At 33.7% G+C, this 21,800-nt stretch overlaps 1 protein-coding gene across 3 annotated transcripts in view; it reads left to right on the forward strand.

Annotated features, from left to right (window-relative positions):
- The first annotated feature begins 507 nt into the window (after window positions 1–507).
- LOC124540869 overlaps window positions 508–21,800 on the forward strand; it is a 79,608-nt gene continuing 58,315 nt past the window's right edge. For all 3 annotated transcript variants that reach the window (XR_006967176.1, XM_047118654.1, XM_047118655.1), the window contains exons 1-2: window positions 508–2,575; window positions 13,430–13,500. Coding sequence is in view for 2 of the 3 variants with exons in the window: in XM_047118654.1 (XP_046974610.1) it covers window positions 778–2,575; window positions 13,430–13,500 (1,869 nt within the window). In the remaining variant the exon portion in view is untranslated. The remainder of the gene's footprint in view (window positions 2,576–13,429; window positions 13,501–21,800) is intronic.

The following is a 21,800-nucleotide window of genomic DNA, read 5'->3' on the forward strand; positions in this document are numbered from 1 at the left end:
TAATAAAACCAAAAATTACCAAAATTGTGGTATAAATTTCGTTATGGTAACTTTCAACTTGTGTCACTTTGACAGTAACAATGTCGGTTCTTAATTTTATTAATTTTAATTTTATTTAATTCTTTAAATCAAATTTAAATGAACAACATTGTATTTTTTAAATCAATGATAAACCATTTTTAAATTATTTTAAGAATATTGTTTAAGCTGAATTATCACACATACTATATGAGTACAGATAAAAAACCCATTTATTCAGGATACCATTTAATGTTGTAAATACATAAAGTAAATTATGATGTAACTGTATTTATTATTTTCATTTTTGTTCACTATCTTTTTTATTTTATTTTGTAGCAATAAATTCATATCTTATGTCGAATTTACCAATAAGAATTAAGGATTGACCATACACCTATTTTCTTATTGGCTACCTACAGAGTTGTAGCGAACTAAGTGTTGCCAAGATAAGATCTAAAAATAAAAATCATACGGTTGGTCCATGAAATCATAACATTCCTTTTTCGTTTCGTCGTGTCTGTTGTCGTTCTGTCGACTATCTATTCGCGAATGCGATCGTGCTAATCGCGAACGAATGTAGATATTTTTTTATAAGTGCTCTCGTTCCACTTTTCGTTAATTCTATTAATTTTTCTTAGTTCTGTGTTTTCTGTGCTGTTCTAAATCTAGGTTCTTTTAAAGTGTAACAAAGGCAGTGGTCATTAAAAGCGATGGTTTTGTGAATATGATGTCACGGTTATTAAATCCTTGAAAAATATGAGTGTTAGTGTTGAAGAGGTTTCGAGTCCTTTATCCGAAGGGCAGAATAGCGTTTTGGAAGCGATCAAGTCGGATAGTGAAATAAACAAAAATGACAGTGTTGAGGAAGATCAAAACAAATCGGAACCAACTACACCCAAACCTCATCCCATGGCTTTCACGATTGACTTTGGAGCCCCGAAACAGTTCGATAACCGTAAGCTTGAGGAGCTAGCGAAGAAGTCCCAGGCCCGGCACCAGCGGGTACAATCGATGTCTGCCAGTCAGTCGAGGCCCAGTCCTGTCTCTCAAAGACCACCTATGAGTGCGAAACTTCCTCGAAAGGCGCAAGGTTATAATTCCGAGGGATATTTTTCGTCTGATCAAGAAGACAGTGGGCTGTCAGGCTCTTTGAAACTGAGAAGAAGTCCCCTCGCTCAGAGTGATCGATCGAATATAACTAGTCCAGTAACGAATAGACAAGTGAAATCGCCTGTCAATGACCTTCTCCAATCCAAACGTACGTCCAAAAGTCCTATAGTCGACAGCATAATGTCGAGAAGTGATAATTTTACGTCCCGTCATGCCCTGAACTTACCTCTGAAGAGTTCAAACAGTTCCTATATAAGAGACGTTCAGAAATCGCCGAGTTACTCTAATATTAATAATAAACATCCCATGGATATTATCGATCAGAGCCCCGAAGGTGTTATGCTGACAGATATTTCTAGCCCAGAATTAGATATATTGACCCCTGACAATGGTTTGTCCACTCCAGAACATTCTAAAAGTCCGTTGCGTAAAAGCAGAGCCTCGTCAGTGACACCGGATTTATTGTTTAAAAAGTGTCCACCGAAATCAGAACCCCTGTATATAGATGATGATGATGATGTCGACGATGAATCAAATCATTCATCGACTGGTACATATACAATTGAAGGTGATAACTACACCGAGGAACAGAAAGCTAGAATGAGCATAGATCGTACTTTCGGTACTAATATATACAATGAAGCTCTAGAAGTCGCTTTAAATAAAACTAAAAATGTCGAGAATGATCCTGAACTAATCTTCGACTTTCCCAATCCTCAGAAAGTTATCACTAAAGAACCACGAAGAGATATCCTCAGAGCACCGGTCTCGTCCAATAAAGATAATGAGCAACAAAAAGTTTCGAAAGATAAAAATGTTCTAGAAATATCCTGTTGCTATGAATCACCCAATGAAAGTGACTTGGCTTTACAAACGACAAAGCAGATTAAATCCACTCGGAGCTATTTAGAAAAGATAAAAAATAGAGTCCGGACAATAACAGAGAAAACATTCTCAAAATCACCTCCTAAACATGATGAAGACGCTGATGAGGGGATGTTTACATCAGTAACAACGTCAGGGGTTCTCAGCTCTAAGTATCCAGTTAAAATTGAAATGCCGAGTCGTAGACGTTGTAGCTTGACCAAATCGGATATAGATCAGACGGATTACGTACATAGACTGTCACGAGAATCCTCAGTGCCGGTTTCATTACCGAGTAATAAAGGTGTTCTTGACGATGCTAAATTTGAAAGCACAGCTTTGAGGAACGCCCAAAAAGTCTTAACAGATAGTAATTCAGATATAACGACTGACCAAGTAGTGGGTAAATTATCATATTTGAGCTTAAATAGGTGTAAAGGTGATAAGACCTGGATTCAGGACTGGGCTGACAGTGTAAAGAAGTATAATAATAATACGTTTGGAAAAGAATCTGATTTGAATACAACAATTTCAATTGAAGACCGTCCTCCTATCAGTCCTAGATTGATACCTGGGAAGGGTAAGTTATTCTCATTTTGTCAAAACATTTATATTTATTCATTTATAATAAATAATTATTTACATTGTACAATAAACAAATTAATAATACATGAAACGAAATTAACCGTTCAATTATTGTGAAGTAGATTTTTATATGGATTCTAAATGCCACCTCTTCCTATAGGCCTCCATTAAGCAATATCAACCAACCTTAGGAACTAAGATATTATATTTCTTGTGCTTGTAGTTCCATTGGCTTACTCTTCAAATTTGAACACAATAATTCTAAGCATTGCTGTCAGTTAGTAGAGTATGTTATTGGTATTATATAAAAAAAATGTAATTCCGATTCTGGTTTTTTTTTTTTACTACTATTATTTTATTCTTAGCTTCAGTTATGCCCAAGGTATACATATCATTGGTGCTCTGAAATTTTTGTTTTTTAAACTAAAATTATTCACATTTGAGAAATTATTTTAATAAAGAAAGAGGCAGTTGTTATACTTGTTAATAATTTTACCTTTTAATTAATTTTATTTTTAATTAGTAAAGCAAACTAAAGTAAAATTGCTGTTATGTTTAATATAATTTAAAGGAATATAATATATGCTCTATAAAATGTTCAAAATCAGTGATTAATAAAACTAAACTAAACTGTTCTTTACATTTGCATCAAATTTAAAGCAGACCAAAAACATTGATTGGGAATTTACTGGCCCCAAAGATATGGGTTCTTCTAGTTTATGGGTACAGGGCCTCTGTGAGATATGTATTTTGATATAAGAACAAAGAATATATTTTGATTTTTTTTTTAATTTAATAATATGTTAAATCTCGTATATGTTTGATTGAACGCGTTGATCATCTGTTTGAAAAAATATTTTCGTGTTAAATAGCCGATGTATTGAGAAAGGCTCTGAATTATATAACACGCTAAGACACGCGGGGCTAAACAGAGGGTAATTCTACTAATTCAATACGTTCACGATATGTTACCGATATAATTTTATTTCACTCGTAACAACTATATCTTTAAAAAATACACATAAATCATTCTTAAAAGAAATTTCTACCTATAAACGCGACTGAGTCGTTGTGATATTTTTTTTATGCTATTGGTTGTCGAACGCATATACCACCTGATGGTAAGTGGTCACCACCGCCTAAAGACAATGACACTGTAAGAAACATTAACCATTCTTTACGTTGCCAATGCGCCACCAACCTTGGGAACTAAGATGTTAAGTCCCTTGTGCCTGTAGTTACTCTTGCTTACTCACCCTTCAAACAGAAATGCAACAATGCTAAGTACTATTGTTTAGCGGTAGAATATTTGATGACTGGTTGTTACCTACCCAAACGAGCTTGCACAAAGCCCTACCTACAAGTAAAGTTATTATAACAGCTAAATGATTTCGATTCGATTGCGAAATGATACTTTTTAGTTTTAGTAGTGTTTAGTAGAATTGTCCCCTAGTAATGTTTAACGCTGGTGCAACTACACGAAGCAGTGGCTTATTGATATCGTTAAATCTGAAAAGTATAACAAGTTTTATAACGCTGGCAACTAACTTGTTATTTTCATATAATTATATTTATTAATTAGTAATAATTATTACGACCGTGTTTCGGCTACTTAGGCCAATGTATATGACATTCTCTTAACTTGATCTGTGCTGGTGATATTATGGTGTAGGTTTGTGTTACTAGTTATCGCTCGTGGCTTAGCTCGCTTTCTGTGAGTTTGGTTGTCATGTGTTAGACAAAAAAAACTAGCCCATGTATAGTACAACACAAATTAGATGTAGCATCGAAAAATGCAATGAAATGAAAATAAAACCGATTACTGCCGATTTACACGACCAATGGGAATAGCTCCCTGTCGCGCCATTCGACGCTATTCGTCACTATAGATTATCGCGTCAGTTCAATCCGAGAAGGCAAGTGCATGTAAATCGACGGGTCAAATTGACGAATATATTAGTTCATATGATATTACAAGTTATTACGTTTGTGTAAAGATCATATTCACATGAGGAATAAATATTGATAATTTGGGAGAGCGTACTCAATTCGGATGTTATCGGTTTTACGAATTTGACCGATGCTACATCTAAGTTGTGTACTTACGTACCTTACTTACTTGGAGTTCAAATTTGCTTAATACCAAATTTCTTCAAAGCGACAGTCAGACAGACGAGTTGGTTAGTTACTTTCACATTTATAATATTAATATAGAAGTATGGATTTTAGTCTTCAGCATTCAGGTCAGGGGCATGTCACAATTAGTTTACGTGTCTCTGAGGCACGACTTTGTATCACTGCCAAATTTTTAACTCCTGGATTCGAAAACACACTAGGTCAGGTCAATAAAAGCTATTCGTATTATATCTTCTTATCCTGTCTCGTTTCCTCGTGATGCTACGAGCAGAAATAATGGAACGGATGCTGATATATGATAACGGTTCCTCTGCAAATCAAATCAATTTTATTCAAGTAAACTTCACAATGAAGCGTTTTTTAATCGTCTAAAATTAAATATAACCATGGTTTCGGAAAGCTGCTTCTAGCGAGTAGAAACGGCAAGAAACTCGCATAGTTTCTCTTTTCATATAAACAGATTTACAAGGCTGTTCTTTGCAATAATTAGTGTCCTGTCATTGAAATGCTTCTCCGAATCGTTTGACTACAGCCATCGCAGGTTTTGGAGCGTCATGGTAGCGTACCGCATGCACGGCCATGCATAAGCGTGAACATCGCCGAGAGACAAAGATGGTACCGCTAAATTTTTAGTGGGTATTCCTGTGTACGAGGATGTCCTAGGCGACCTGAGCACAGGTCACATACCCCCGGGGGAAACATGCGTTTTTCCATCGAGAAACAAAAGTTTTGACCCCGGTACATACCTCGGGATTATCTCAAGAATATTTCCCCGGCGAAAGAAAGTCTATTTCTAAGCGATAATGATATGTATATCATACGATATTTACTTATGGGTGTATATAATTATATGTATCTTTAGTTGAAATATATTGTTAGCGAAATATAGTGAAAAGTAAAAGTAAAGTAACAGTCTGTAAATTTCCCATTGCTGGGCTAAGGCCTCCTCTCCCAATAAGAGGGTTTGGAACAAATTCCACGCTGTTCGAATGCGGGTTGGTGGAATGCACATGTGGCAGAATTTCGATGAAATTAGACACATGCAGGTTTCCTCATGATGTTTTCCTTCACCGTCGCACGAGATGAATTATAAACACAAATTAAGCACATATATATAGTGGTGCTTGCCTGGGTTTCAACCCGCAATCATCGGTTAAGATGCACGCGTTCTAACCACTGGGCCATCTTAGCTCTCAAATATATTTATTTAGATGAGAATGAGGAAGTCTCAATTATAAAACTGAATAATTAAATGCTTTATGTAAATAAATTATTCGTATTAAAAATAAATTTTACTTAGTCTTAGTCTTCTTAGTAATGATTTGAAATTGTGGCCGAGTTCGAGTTACTGATACATATTTTCCAAATATAAGGAAGATAGTAAGCTGTAACGTGAATTGTCTTTTAGAATAATATATTACTTGTTACTACAAGGTATTAATTATCTTTGTGTAAAACACATGTCTCGTGGAACCTTGTAATTGTAAACTGACATTGGATTTATGTAGCATGTTCACGCATCAAAAATATTGTGATATTTTATTATATACTGTAAATATCTCACTGGAATGCTATCAGTTTAGTGAAGGAGGTTTTAAGTTTATTCAGCATGCTCACTTGGTGGTAGGGCTTTGTGCAAGCCCGTCTGGGTAGGTACCACCCACTCATCAGTTATTCTACCGCCAAATAACAGTACTCAGTATTGTTGTGTTCCGGTTTGAAGGGTGAGTGAGCCAGTGTAACTACAGGCACAAGGGACATAACATCTTAGTTCCCAAGGTTGTTGGCACATTGACGGTGTAAGAAATAGTTAATATTTCTTACAGCGTCATTGTCTATGGGTGATGGTGACCATTTACCATCAGGTGGCCCATATGCTCGTCCGCTAACCTATACTATAAAAAAAACGAGCTTTTGTCCGAGTAGATACATTTCCATATGATTGGCAAAGCATGCTAGTTTCTTCAGCGTTGAACGCGACACAGGCAGATTAAAGTAACTAGTATCATCTATACATATAATAAAATTCGAGTATCTGTTTGTAATATTAAAATAACAGCTTATTAAATACATATGTATGTATATAACGGTACATATTCCAAAATAATTTTGACGGGACTTTCACGAGCATAGCTGACGTAATAAGGAGTATCTTAGGCTACAACAATGGTTTTTTTTTGTTAAATTACATACAGAAGTAGCGAACACAGATTGTCCTTAAAATAAATCTATTGTACTATATAAATGTACTGTTAAGATCAAATGTATACCCAGTTATATAAATAAAACGTCTTAACACGAATGCATAGATACCTTACGTTAATATATAGTTTATATTTTATACAATACATATAATTGTATTAACTTCTAATCTAAGATAGATATAAAAATACTTCTTCATCTTTTTGAAATGAATAGATTAGCAATATTTTCCTTTAATCACGCAGCATTCAAATTAATCAAATATTTTTTTGATAATTCAATCAATACAGTAGCATTCGACCACCGGTTCGAAAAAACACAGTAAACCAGTACAATTATAAATTATTACGCAAAGATTACAAATATTATAAAAACAATGTGTAAAGATTACGATAATGTGTATAGATATATAACTAATAAAAGCAGAACCGTTAGCATAGGTTTTATCTGTCATAATATATACTAAAACCTTCTCCGAATTATATAATTTTTTAAGTCATGAACAAATAATTTTGTCATTAATACAGATAATGTCAATTTTAATTCAACGACCAATATAGGAATAGCTTAATTTCTACAATATTAATATATTAATATATTAAATAAGATTCAATAGCGCAATGCGGGCCTAGCCAAGTAAAAAGTCGTACGTTCGATCCTGTCGGTGATCCTCTAAATCAGTCGGCAAGACGCGGCCCGCGAACATCTTCCTTGCGGCCCGTGAATGTTTTGTAAAAACGTTAACAAATCAATGATGTTTTAGTAAACAGATATGTTATTAACGCTCAAAAAGTGAAGACTAGAAAACGTCCTAATTGGGACGTTGGCCTTAAGTCGTTTTACGTAGTAATACGTTTTGCGTAATTAAAACATCTAGTTATTTCTTTTACTTATTGTTTTTATCAAGCTATCCCTTTACTTTCAACGAAATGTAAAATAAAATAAAATAAACGGTCCACACTTTTTTCTGTTGTTTAGTATAGATATAACATATCTGTTTATTAGAATATCATAGTTGACAAATATATTAAACATACAAGAAATAGCGTCTCAAATGCAACCTCAGATATAACACTAAAATTTGTGTAAAGTCAGTTTCTTATTTAGGTCGTTTGTAGCTATTTTCTTTATTTCTCTCTTATTTTTCTAAGCCAAAACATATTAACATAATGTAAGTATTATGTTTACGAATTAAAGTCTGTATCTTTTAACAATTTTCAATAGAATTTTTCTTTTTTTCTATGTAATATGATTCATTAACACTAATTATGCGTAGGTATTCTTTCGGCTCCTGAGGTTAATATCATGACTGCGGCCCGCCTATACTTTATTTTGCCACCTTGTGGCCCTTCCCTAACAAAAGGTTGCCGACCGCTGCTCTAAATTGATAGGGTAGATAGGAATGTTAGTAATTCAATAAAATTTAAATGATATTGATTCAAACTACAGTTGTTTATTCATTGTTGTAAGGTGAGTTGAGAAATGATTAAAATCATTTTTATTTTTATAATACTACTTTGTCGCCCGCGATTTCTTTTGCGTTTAAGGAGTTCCTCTTGGGGTGTTAGACATAAAAAATAGCATATGGTTCTTTCTTGGTCTTCAAGACTTTTTCATACAAATTAGGTTTAGTATTTTAGCCGTCAAAGAGTATTAAACATACTGAAAATAGATAGTATTCGCGTATATAATATTAGTATAGATTAATATAGATATATTATATCAATATATTGTATTCGATAAAACCGAATTTAACACATACGATATGCTCTCGTAAATTATTATAATCGATTACACAAACATCCGATTGATATAATAAACTCGATATAAAACTGATCGCTCATTCGATATTAATTGATCTTCTTTTATAGGAACAGGAAATAATATTTTTATGTACTTAATAGTTTACGCCCGTGTATTTGCCCGCTTGTGCTGTTTCACACTATAATTTATCTGTGTGGCAAATTAATTTACATCCGTTTAACCAACAATCCATATGCTTAAACTTTCTCATTTATTATTTTAATGAGATGAGTTTTGAGTAAGATATCTTGTATTAAAGTCTACATGCCCCGGCTTCGCACGTCTTAACTATCAGTTTCTCTACTATGTTTTGCATTATGATGGAAAGCGCCACCGCCCATGGAAATCTGCAACACTATGGAGCTTGCAGGTGCGTTGCCGGCCTTTAAGAAAGGAGTACGCTCTTTTCTTGAAGGTTCCCATGTCGTATCGGTTCGGAAAAACCGCCGACGAAAGCTGGTTCCACAAAGTGGTTGTGCGAGGCAGAAAATTTCTAAGAAATCGCGCTGTTGTGGATTTTCGGACATCAAGACAGTGCGGGTGAAACTTAGAATTTTGACGAGATGTCCGAAGGTGAAATTATTGTTAATGTATTCCACATATAAACCTTCCTCTTAAATCAGACTATGTATTAAAAAAACCGCATCAAAATCTGTTGGGTAATTTTAAACATCTAAGCATAAATAGAGACAGACAGGTGTGAGACACTTTGTTTTATACTTTGTAGTGATTCTAAGCAAAATGTTAATTTAATTTTAAATTAAAAAAAAATGTAAATAGATAACACAGTTGAATGATGTTAAACCAAAATGATTAACTTTAATTTTTTTTTTTTGTTTTTTATTTTTCTTTTTTTGTATGTGATTGGTGGCAAATTTTAATAATTTCTCGTTAGTATATCCTTTTATATATTATAACGATGTACAAATAGAGATAACATTTCCATGATCACCATTAAATCAATGCTTGTCTTATTATATACATATTTCTGTAAAGTCTATATTGATGTACTAAATAGATATTCCGGCTTACACATTGTCCATCGCACTGGTGTAATTGGACAAGTCACTAGCAGAAAACTGTAAGGGTGCCTCTACGATTAGTGTCGAAGATCTATCGTAGTGGTTGTAATAAGGAAGGAATCCTACATAGTACATAACCCGATTTCTTCTCCTTGACCAGGACCAGTTGTCTGTGCGAAGATTACACCACAAAATGGGTGCAGTTGGTGGAGTACAAATTTGAGAACGTTCTTATCGTAATACTGCAGCGTTACATTTAAAATTTCGAGACTATATATACATTGTAGCGAACCAAACGTTAGCGCGATTTAGATTCCTTTTCATTGAGCCAATGAAAACAGCTGATGCGAAAAATTCCGTTGGTTTATTGGCTGATTGATAAAGCTGTAGATCCTGAATTCCAAGTCCAATAAAACGTAATTCTGTCGAGAACTTTTCAGTAGCTTCCCGGAGTATTTAAAGTTTGTTCAAAGTTAGCAGTGTTTACAGTGCTATGCCTGAGAAAGTATGTGAAGTTTGTACATCTGAATTCTGTCTGGTCGTATCGGATTTTCCGCTCCAACGTATTATGTGGGAGATCAAATATAGTATAATTGAGTTTGCACTTGCGCTTGTCCCATTTTTATTTTTCTGTTCTGTGCCGCATGGCCGACTTGGCCACATTAATCTGGAGGACACCATATATGTGGCGTTTGTAATGTAAAAATAACAGATAATAAAGACAAACGTCAAAATTTAACAATTTTGGCAGTATCGTACGACGTCAAGGTCTCACTAATAGGATATAATTACTCGAAACCTTACAAATTTAACAATACTTGAAGGACAATTAGCTGAGGTTTACCAGTGTTTGTAGTTTTGTCTACGTTTCGTTTTACGTACAAATGTATCGGCTAAAATTGGTATAAGCTTGTTATTAAATAAAATGGAACGTCGAGGTTATTTTTATGAGATAATATAGTTACCCTTTGTATTTAAACATAGCCACTGTAATAATTATTCTGTTTTCAGTCCCTTATATTTTGTAGTCTGATGACTCAGCAATCGGATACAATTGAAGAGAGATTTAAGGCAAATTATTTCCTTCGAATTGGTACTGAGATTGCTTTGACAGAAAAATACACTTATTTTTATATATAGTCAGGCTACAGAATCGAACTCAGGATTTAAATAACTAGCCTTGCCTAACCATTACAGTAGGTACTCTTACTTCCGTTATCTGTCAGAAAAATAAAGACCATATTGCGTCTGACTGAAAAATGCCATATTTGGCCCAAAGTGCAGGTTTTGCCACGACAAAGTCATATTTTCCACTGGCTTTTCAATCCACTGGAATTCCAGCTAACAATATGGCAATATCAAGACGTAAACATATTTCTCACAAAGAAAATAAGTTACTATATACATTCTTTGGTTGCACAAATGTTCGACGCGAGTCATATAACTTTGGTTCCAAGTTTGTCGAACCATTGCCAACGTTAAGGTTACGCCAACTTTATGGCGTGAGTTCATTGGTTCTGCTCCAATCTGCTGTGGCGTTTGTAAAAGCGATTGCTTAATCGATTGGTCGATTGTGGTTAGTCACAAATTGCGTGTTTTGTCTTTGAGTCGAATTCGTGTTCTCATCTAAATGAGAACTTTCTCATCATCTTTATACAGGTCACTCGGAAAAGGACTTAACACGTCCCGCACTCAGGTGAAATCTGAAAACTGATAAACAAAAATAAATTATTCACTCAAGTGAAATCTTGTGCGAAAATTGGTTGTATAAAATGATAATGGTTGCTAAACAAAAACAAACTGTTCGTTGTTGAAACCACCATGTTTAATTTGCGTTGGATAATTTTTAATTATCTGGGTCATTTGTTTTTAATTATAATGTAGTTAATTAATTTTTTCATCGTTTTGACATACTGGGATTCAATTTTACAGCCCTCTAATATAAAATCAAAATAAACTTTATTCACCTAGGTTTTTACAAGCACTTTTTAATCGTCATTTTTACAATTAAGTGAAGCTACCATCGGTTCAGACAGTAGGTTTCACCGAGAAGAACCGACAAGAAACTCAGTAGTTACACTTTTTTAACATTTAAAAAATACAAAGTCGTGTTAGTTAATACGATTATTTAAATTAATATGTCCTGCTTGGAAGGCAACAGGTATTAGCTCCACGCTTTTTTATCATCTATAAAATCTTGTATCGAATAATATCCTTTTTTACCAATGTATTTTTTTACAAACGATTTTACGACGGCAAAGTTAAAATAACTGACGTCATCAGATCGAGAAGACTTACCGAAAAGCAAATGAAAAGGCATAATAGGTTAAAACATTACTTTGGTGAAATGGCGTATTACAAATTATAATCAACCGAGTATCGTTTTGGTTATTGTCTAGACCCCCCCACCGTCCTGGATAAGCTTAATTGTCTACCAAGATATCAGGACACAAACCTTCCTAGCTCAATTTATTTTAAAATGTTTATGATGTCGAGACTAAGGTTTTCATTCACAGCGTTTATTTTGTTATTAATTTTATAAAGCAAAAGATGTTTTACTCAACAATTTGGGTAATTTGGGACGTTTAAACTTTGTTTATTTTATCCGTACGAAGTTAGGAAGTTAGTAGTAATAAATACATATGTAAGTACACGGAATATTAATTGTTCTTTTTTTTTTTAAATTGATTCACAAAACTTTACGGTAAATTGGTGAGTGTCGTTTAATTTCTGATTACGTTTTGAAATCGATTGCTATAAAATCGGATACAATAACAAAATATGTAATTATTAAATATAGAATATAATAAATGAAGATGTATTATCTCCACGGTATATTCAGCCCCATTTTGAGCACAATAACGCAGGTGCAGGTGCAATGTCTTCGCGATTACAGTGACCCAAGATTATCATCATTGGTGAGCCCCCCCTAAGAACGAAATCCAAGTACTTTTGTATCCCTGGGTACATACGAATCTGAATATATTAGTGAAACTGCCTTCGTGTTATATACCATAGAAACTAAGAGGTTAAGTTAAATACAAACTTATCAAAAGAAAATAAGTCAAACAGAAAAATGTAAACGTCGAAATAAACTCGGGTTATTTCCGCTTTGCCGCTGAATATGGTTTTATGCAAATGTTTGCTCGTTTCAAAGTTATTCCCGAATGCAACGGAGTGTATACAATATTATAAGCGTTTGAATTCGTATATTAGTTTCTTTGCTATACAACGAAATGTACGAACGTTTAATCGACAGACAAACTAATGTAATTATGTTATAGTAGTTGTCGTTTGCGGGTTTGCTCGCGTTAAGGGTGGTAGGGCTTTGAGCAAGCCCTTCTGGGTAGGTACCATCCATTCATTATATGTATATTCTACCGCCAAACAACAGTACTTGGTATTGTTGTGTTCCGGTTTAAAGGATGATTATGCCAGTGTAACTATAGACACAAGGGACATCTTAGTTTCCATGGTTGGTGGCGCATTGGTGACGAAAGGAATGGTTAATATTTCTTACAGCGCCCTTGTCTATGGCCACTTACCATCAGTTGGCCCATATGCTCGTTCGCTAACCAATACAATAAAAAATATCATACTCAAAAATATCACAAGTTTAGTTACTTAATTTTTTTTATATTTATGTGTTTCTTTTTCATAAAATTAACATGTATTTGTTTTTACAGCACGTAGTCCGCACGGCACGCCTACCAAGATACCGAGCCCCGTCGGTACACTGCTACACCGCAGGACACCAGTAAGTGTATTTTTAATAGTATATAATATAATGAACTACCCTTGGATTCCCACGGGTAGAATAAGATTCTACACTAACAATAATAAGAAAATATATTTTTATTTTTTGGGCTAACTCGCCAAAGCTTTATCATAATCGGACTAAAAATATAGAAACGCATGGGGACATCATAAAGCATTTATTTTCATTCAGATAGATAGTCTATTTATTCCAACTACTATACTATTAGAATACAAAAAAAAAAAATGAACAACACTTGATCGAATTGACGCTAAATCATTGGTCGAGAGCTAGAATCTTTTATATTAATAGCGTAATCCGATATTTGTCCCAATTATTATGGGACAATAGCTGTACATACAAAATATTTCATGGTCACATTTTAAAGAGCTACAGTCGTAGGTGTGAAAATTAACGAGGATTCTTGATTGCACTTCAATAGTTACAATGTAACTTTACGTGTTTTTTGAATATATGCAAAGTTTTGCAAGATAGTAGTAATCTATGAAGTTCATTATGGATTTGAGGATAAATTGTAACTTCGATGAGACTGTTATCCGATTTTTTTTAAGTCAAATTAAAGTCTATATATGTACAGTGTTGTATTATAAATAAAGACGTATTCATTCAGAATTATTAGTAGTGTAAACTTAGCTGTAATATTTATTTTATAATATATAAGTAATTAGTTATATAAACACACAGATAATAGATGTACATAACCGTTTATGTACTTAGTATCTTAGTGTTCAGAAGCAAATATTGATGTTGATATACGATATATATTATTACATCGTGTTAACTTATTGCTAACTTTGATATGTTTTTTTTAATTTGTACCAGTGTTATAGTTCATTATGGCGCTGTTACATTGTATTTATAAAATTATTTATGAACATAAACTTGAAATGCTTCGAGGTTCTGGCAAACCAAATGTTGGGTCGCTGGTTATTGGGCTTTTTATCGAAAAACTATCTCATCGCCCATGGCTTCGCTGGCGTTTTAGGGCGTTGGGTGTTATGTATTAGGCAAAAAAGTAGTCTATGTCCTTTCTCGGAGTTCAATTTTGCTTCATGCCAAATTTTATCAAATTAGATTCAGTGGTATGGTTGTGAGAGTGCGACAGACTGAGTTACTTCACATTTATAATATTGGTATAGATTGATAGTAAGAGACTAGAAGGTTGGAAGCATGAGGACTCCTGATCCTCGATATAGCTCGTAATGCGTTATTTCTATAATAAACACAGTACATTTTTGTTTTTCGTTTTTATGTCTTACATGATTAGTTAGCCTGTAAGAGTGATGTACCTTCAATCTACATGGTCATATTTCTTAAGACTTGATGTATATAGAGATTTAGGTACTTTGTATATCACGTTGGCTTCCCAAATAAATAAATAAATGTCGTTTCCAGTCGTGTCAGATAGTAGTATGTTTGCACACACATTTGTGCAATAATATGTCCTAAGTAAATGGCTTGTCTTCCTTAAGATAGCGTGGCCTTAATCGATTAGGAGGACGTCAGTCTATGCTATATAAATTATTGTTATAAATGCGAAAGTAACTCTGTCTATCTGTCACTCTTCCACTATCAAACCAATGAACCGAATTTGATGAAATTTTGTGTGAAACAAACTTGAATTTCAATAAAGGACATAGGCTACTTTTTTGCCTGACATATGATAATCAACCACAAAAACGCGCGCGAAGCCGCGTTCGACAACTAGTATTATATAAATGCGTTGCAGTTGCATTAGTATATAGCTTATACACTTATATCGATTTTAGTCGTTTCCCAAGACTACTTCAAAGCGAAACTTTGCATCATAAATCTCATTACTACATAATATAAAACAAAGTCGCTTCCCCCTGTCTGTCTGTTCCTGTAAATGCTTAGATCTTTAAAACTACGTAACGGATTTTGATGGGGTTTTTTTAATAGATAGTGTTTCAAGATAAAACATGTACTCTTATCTAATTAAGTACCTTAAATACATTGTGCATTCATATAGCCCTTTACATCATGTAATTGAAATGAATATATATTCCAAGATATTACAGATTTATAACGCAAGGCCATAACGGTTTGTATTGTCTAATGACAAAAAAAGCTGTGAACGTTGTGCATTTAGTATTAACAGGGCGGGTTGCTAGTAGTTTATATATGATAGTTGTTATATATGTATGTCCCAGTCGAGTTCTATGTTCAATTTAATTATTATCGGTTCAGTGGTTTGGTCGTGAGGTATAAGACAAGACGGAATTACTTTCTCATTTATAATATGAGAAATCAGACCAATATATGTTGTATATAAATAAATATGTATATCAGTAATACTAAGATTTGTGAAGATGTCTAAAAATATAACATACGAGTAGGCTTTTACAAGGATCTTCATTAAACAAACTATAATAAATGAAGCTGTTACCAGTGCGGAGTGTTGATGATGTAGTGTGTATAAATACGTTATGCGAAATAAAGAAAGGGTCATCTACTATTAGTAAACCGAATTTGATGATGATGATACGAAGCAAGCTTGATCTCCAAGAAAGGACGTAAGCTATTTTTTATACCAAACATTTATATATATCAATTAGTCAATAAATCCTCCTCGGAGCAAGGTATTCTTTTCTATAATAAAATTCCGCAGACATTTTTAACTTTGCCGTTTCGTTCGAATCGTTTGAATTGAAAAATACATTGGTAGAAAAAGCATATTATTCGATACAAGATTTTATAGATGATAAGAAAGCATGGAGTTAATACCTGTTGACTTCCAAGCAGGATATATTAATTTAAATAATTGTATTTAACTAACATGACTTTGTATTTTTTAAATGTTTGAAAAGAGTAACTATTGAGTTTCTTGCCGGTTCTTCTCGGTGGAATCTACTTTCCGAACCGGTGGTAGCTTCACTTAATTGTCAAATGACAAAAGTGCTTGTAAAAGCCTACTTGAATAAAGTTTATTTTGATTTGATTTTATATATTCTGTCTGTCATATATATATTTCTCAGCGACATGACTGTTGCTTAAGTAATAAGTGTGTTCCAATTCATCTCAATTTACGATCTAACAATTTGACATACTAAATGTTTAATTTGCAATGTATTTTCTGTGTATAATGTATTGTTCGTGATTGTATTTATTTATAGTCACGATGAAATCGCGTCATCTGTGTCAATTCTGATGTTAACATTCTCTAAATGTAATTAATATAACGGGACTGTTGATGTATAGCCATCTCTTTCACGCTAATGACAGCCGGTATTTGATGGAATGAAATAGACAAGTGACCTCTGCTCCTGTGGAAGGGATGCAAGTTGTTCTAATTTTGATTGGTGGATTTCTTCTCTTTGATTTTAATTGGTCAATGCGACTCAAAGAACAGTGTTTTTTAAGGTATATTAACAAGCCCTTATCAGTCACTACCAATGCAACACCAAACTTGGTAACTAAGATGTTATCTCTATTTTGAGGGCTACACAGATAAGGTATTCTCACTCTACACTCATCAAACGCACACCATTGTTAGGTATTGCTATTTGGCAGTATATTATTTAATGGGCAGGTTGTACCCACCCAGACTGGCTTGAACAAAGCATCAAGTGTTCCAAAAGTAATTGGTTAGGCATAAAAAAGTAGACTATGAAAGCAAGCTTGTGTGTCCCTATCTTTCTTACACAAGCTTCTCAGTAAATTGCATCGAATATGTTTCAGTGGTTTCAAAGAACAACTGATAAACAGATAGAGTTACTTTTGTACAGGACGTTACAACAACAACATGAACAGCCTGTAAATTTCCCACAGTTGGGCTAAGGCCTACTTTCCCTTATGAGGAGAAGGTTTGGAACATACTTCACCACGCTGCTCCAATACGGGTGGTTAATAACAGGTTATTTTCGGTTGAAATATGTCACCAAGCCAAGGTCGTTAAACTAAAATATATTAATTAGTGAAGCACATGGGCACGGCTCTTTCGCACGATATAATATATTACCTAATGAGTAACGAGAATTACCTCAATATTTATATAACACGTGTGTTGAATGTCTAGCAAATCGACATACTTTCCAGCGACAATTGTCGTGAGTTCATTTCCCCCTAAGAAGGCTATTCGTTTAATGTTCGAAAGAGTTAATGCATCACGTAAAATGGTATTTCATTATGGAACATATTATCCTATTGTGTTTATAATTTCCTACTGAATTTATTCATTTTTATTCATATTCAAAAATCTTTATTCAAAATGGAAGTGATTACACTTTCTTATTGATAGTCAAAAATCTATCACCGGATCGGAATTTAACACCTCAGACCTGAGAAGAACCGGCGAAAAAAACTCAGCGGGATCAATTTTTTTTTTCGTATCATCTTGAAGTTAAAAAAGTTACACTTATATTTGTATATGTCTTTTGGTGATATTCCATAGACTAACCTGACCGTTATGTCTTTATAAAATCTGTCAGCTCTTTTGAGAGCACTGTCATCTGAAATACAGTTCAGTTTATGATTATTATAAAAATGTTGTTTATCTTTGAATTGATGTATGGATGGTACTCCCCAACCAAACTTCCATGGCTCCCGTACCCATAGCTAATGGCTGTAACCAGGGGTCTTAAGGATATGTAATTCTGGATACGGATATAATATGAATAATATTTCAAGGGTTTCAGATATGTTTACGGATATAAAATTATTTCGGATTATCCGATTGGTTCGATTACGGTTACGGTTTTCTGTAACGTTCCTTGGTTGATAGGATAAAAAGTTGGGAATTCTTTCATCATTATTAAAGGCCGGCAACGCACCTGCAAGCCCTCTGGTGTTGCAGATGTCCATGGGCGGTGGTCACTTTCCATCATGTGAGCCTCCATCTCGTTTGCCATCTATGTCATAAAAAAAATCTTCTTTATATTCTATTGATATAACAATACTTAAGGTAATATTTCATTATGGTTAAGCAAGATACATTTTACTGTATTCCTCAATTGTAATTCTCAACGTTAAGTCCTGAATACACATATCAATATGTTTGCAAAATGGCATAATAGCTTCGACGTGTGAATGGCATGTTCGTAAATGGCAAGTTTATTGCAAAAGATTTAATTACCAAAAGCTACGTGTGTAATCATGATCATTAATGAATCGTTTAAGATAAACAAATCTTTGATTTATGTACAGTCGGGGTAAGAAAAGGTTCGTCACCTTAAGATCTATTTTCGTGTGCTCGGTGTAAGCGATAATCTGCTTTACCGATCGAGAATAACATATCGCGTCGCAATGATTTGATGTTTAGATTCAAAAGGCACTAAGAGTTTAAGACTTGATAAAGGAATTAATTTGAAAACTGACGAAGGTTTTCTTACTTTGACTGTACATTACATGGTATTTGCTTATAGTTCTGCTATAAACATTTCTTGATTAATAGGTACATCTTCATTTGTAACTAGTAGTCGCCTGCGTTTTCAACCGACTTCCAAAAGGAGGAGGTTATCAATTCGTCTGTATTTTTTTTTTTTTTTTTTTTTTTTTTTTTTTATGTTTGTTACCTCATAACTTTTCACTGGGTGGACCGATTTTGATAAATTTTTTTTTGTTTGAAAGGTAGTGCTTCTCGTGGGGTCCCATTTTTTTTTAATTTTTTTCCGATGATGGTATCCATATGAAAACGACATAAGTCTTAAATTTGCATTATGTATATGCGCGACAAATCGGTGAATAACTGAAAATCACGTTAACCAATTTTGATAATTCTTTTTTTATTATAAAATATATACTTCAAGGGTAATTTGGTGAAAGTTTGGTAAGGTTCTGAGCACAGGATCCATGACAAAGTAACGGAACGGAAGGGAACGGAACAATTCTGAGGAGCACGTTAGCGATACTCAGTCGAATCTTTTATTTATAGGTTATTTGGATATTTGAGTCACCTTCCGTAATGTGGTTATGTTTACGTAATTATCATAGTCGAATATTATAATCAACTAGCTACCCACCCCGGCTTCGCACGGGTGCAATACTGATACTAAATATACTACAGAATTTGTGTATTTACGACATCACATCGCAAACTTCTAAAATTATCAGTGTTTCTTTACTATATTGTTCATGTATTATATACACAAACCTTCCCCTTGAATCACACTATCTTTTAAAAAAAAACCGCATCAAAATCCGTTGCGTAGATTTAATGATATAGGGACAGAGAAAGCGACTTTGTTTTATACTATGTACCTAGTGATGGAACTCCTATACGGCTCGCAGTTAGGGTGCGATATGGGGCAGAATTTCTTACTATCTTTAATCAAATTTTGTGTATGTGATGTGATGTCATATGATGTACGAAATATAGTTGGTCTTTTTCAAAGTTTTTTTGCTGAGTTCGATTACAGCTCTTTCGAGGGATCCTTGTAGTTTACGCCGCGTGACGTATTAAATCCGCATTTTCGAAAGTCTATTTTTGCTTTATTCGCAAGTTTCCTTTGAAATTGTCCTCGAAGTAGTTTCTGACTCATATAAACGGAACGCTTAATCTATCAGCTTCACTTAAAATCAAAAAATAAATAAAAATTTTAACAAAAAGAAAAACCGACTTCAAACAAAACACTATTTTAAAACAAATGAATATGCACGAAAAAGTAATAAAAATAATTGCGTATTCAACATATTTTTTAGAGTCTTCCTAAGTTAAATGAAATGAAAAATATTAGACTACTTAAAAGTCGATTAACGATTATATCATGTAGTTATAATTATTGTTATATTTGGAGTCGGTGTCAGCCAATAAAACCCTACAGTATATCTATCAAAAAACAATACGAGAATACTTTAACAAATATGTTTTTTACAAATTACCTTTTATACAATAATATACTGGATCAATCAAGGGGCTCGTATCGCTTCTTTCTTTTGATTGTTGGGGCAAGGGCACCGTGGCTGACACCGGCTCCAAATATACCAATAACTATAACTACATGATATAATCGTTAATCGACTTTTAAGTAGTCTAATATTTTTCATTTCATTTAACTTAGGAAGACTCTAAAAAATATGTTGAATACGCAATTATTTTTATTACTTTTTCGTGCATATTCATTTGTTTTAAAATAGTGTTTTGTTTGAAGTCGGTTTTTCTTTTTGTTAAAATTTTTATTTATAGAGTGTTGTTTCTCATGTTATAAAAGTAGCCTATGTTCATTCTTGGAAAATTTAATATAGTATATATTTTGGGGGATAAAATAAGGCATCATAGTAGCTCCATGCTTTCATGTCAGTTCAATCAGTCGAAAATCTAAGAAGATTTATACAAACTTTCATGCCCTATTTTATCCACTTAGGAGTGGAATTTATCAAAGTCCTTTCTTACGCCTACGTTGTATCATCTGTCAACTGCATGCCAATTTTCAGCTGGATCCGTCCAGTGGTATGAGCTGTGCGTTGACAGATCAACTGTGTCAGTCAGTATTTGAGTTATATGTACTAAACTTAATGTACTAAACTAGAATTTTATTTCTGAAGTTCCGATAACGACTCCGCCAATATTCGGAATATCAAGTTTTCGCGAATCCATAATGAATATCATAGATTATTCAAGATCTCGGCCAATGATATCACGTCAATTAAATGTCAAGGCTGTTTATTTGTATTTACTCCTGTGGTTAAGATAGGCTATATATTAGATATGTATACATATGTTTAAATTTACATATGTATTTATAAGGAATATTGTTTATTTGAATCGTTGATCTAGGAGATTTATATACGTATAATATGACACATGTATATGTATTAATATATATATGTATCAATTGAGAAACATGGTCCATATTATAAGTAATTTGGACCATGATTAATTTTTATACCTAGTGTAAGCGTTAAAAACTAAAAGCGAGCCTTACAGTACATTTAATGCGTAACATCTGACTTTAAACTTGGTAATATGCAAATTAAAAACTTTTTTATCCCCTCGAAAATGCGTCGGTAATATCTGAAGATCAAATCCAGCACCGCGCGCTTATTGGTCATTTCAAATAGCGCGCGTTTCTGTTACAAACTTCCGTCCTGTTTCACGAAATCAACCTCGCGGATTGTAGGAGCGAGAGGGAAGATGTTACATGAATGAAGTAAATAACAAGTGAAATACAATGTACATTCTCATTGCAGTGGATCGGTGTACAAGTGACTTAGAATTTCCGTCACTTATCAAAATTCTTCGCTATGTTTTGTTATGCACATAAAAATCTAAACGCTTGTGCGAAATTGAACCAGTGAACTTAGCCCTTATTCCCAAATTA

The sequence above is a fragment of the Vanessa cardui genome, chromosome 26, assembly GCF_905220365.1.
Source record: "Vanessa cardui chromosome 26, ilVanCard2.1, whole genome shotgun sequence".
Classification (NCBI taxonomy): domain Eukaryota; kingdom Metazoa; phylum Arthropoda; class Insecta; order Lepidoptera; family Nymphalidae; genus Vanessa; species Vanessa cardui.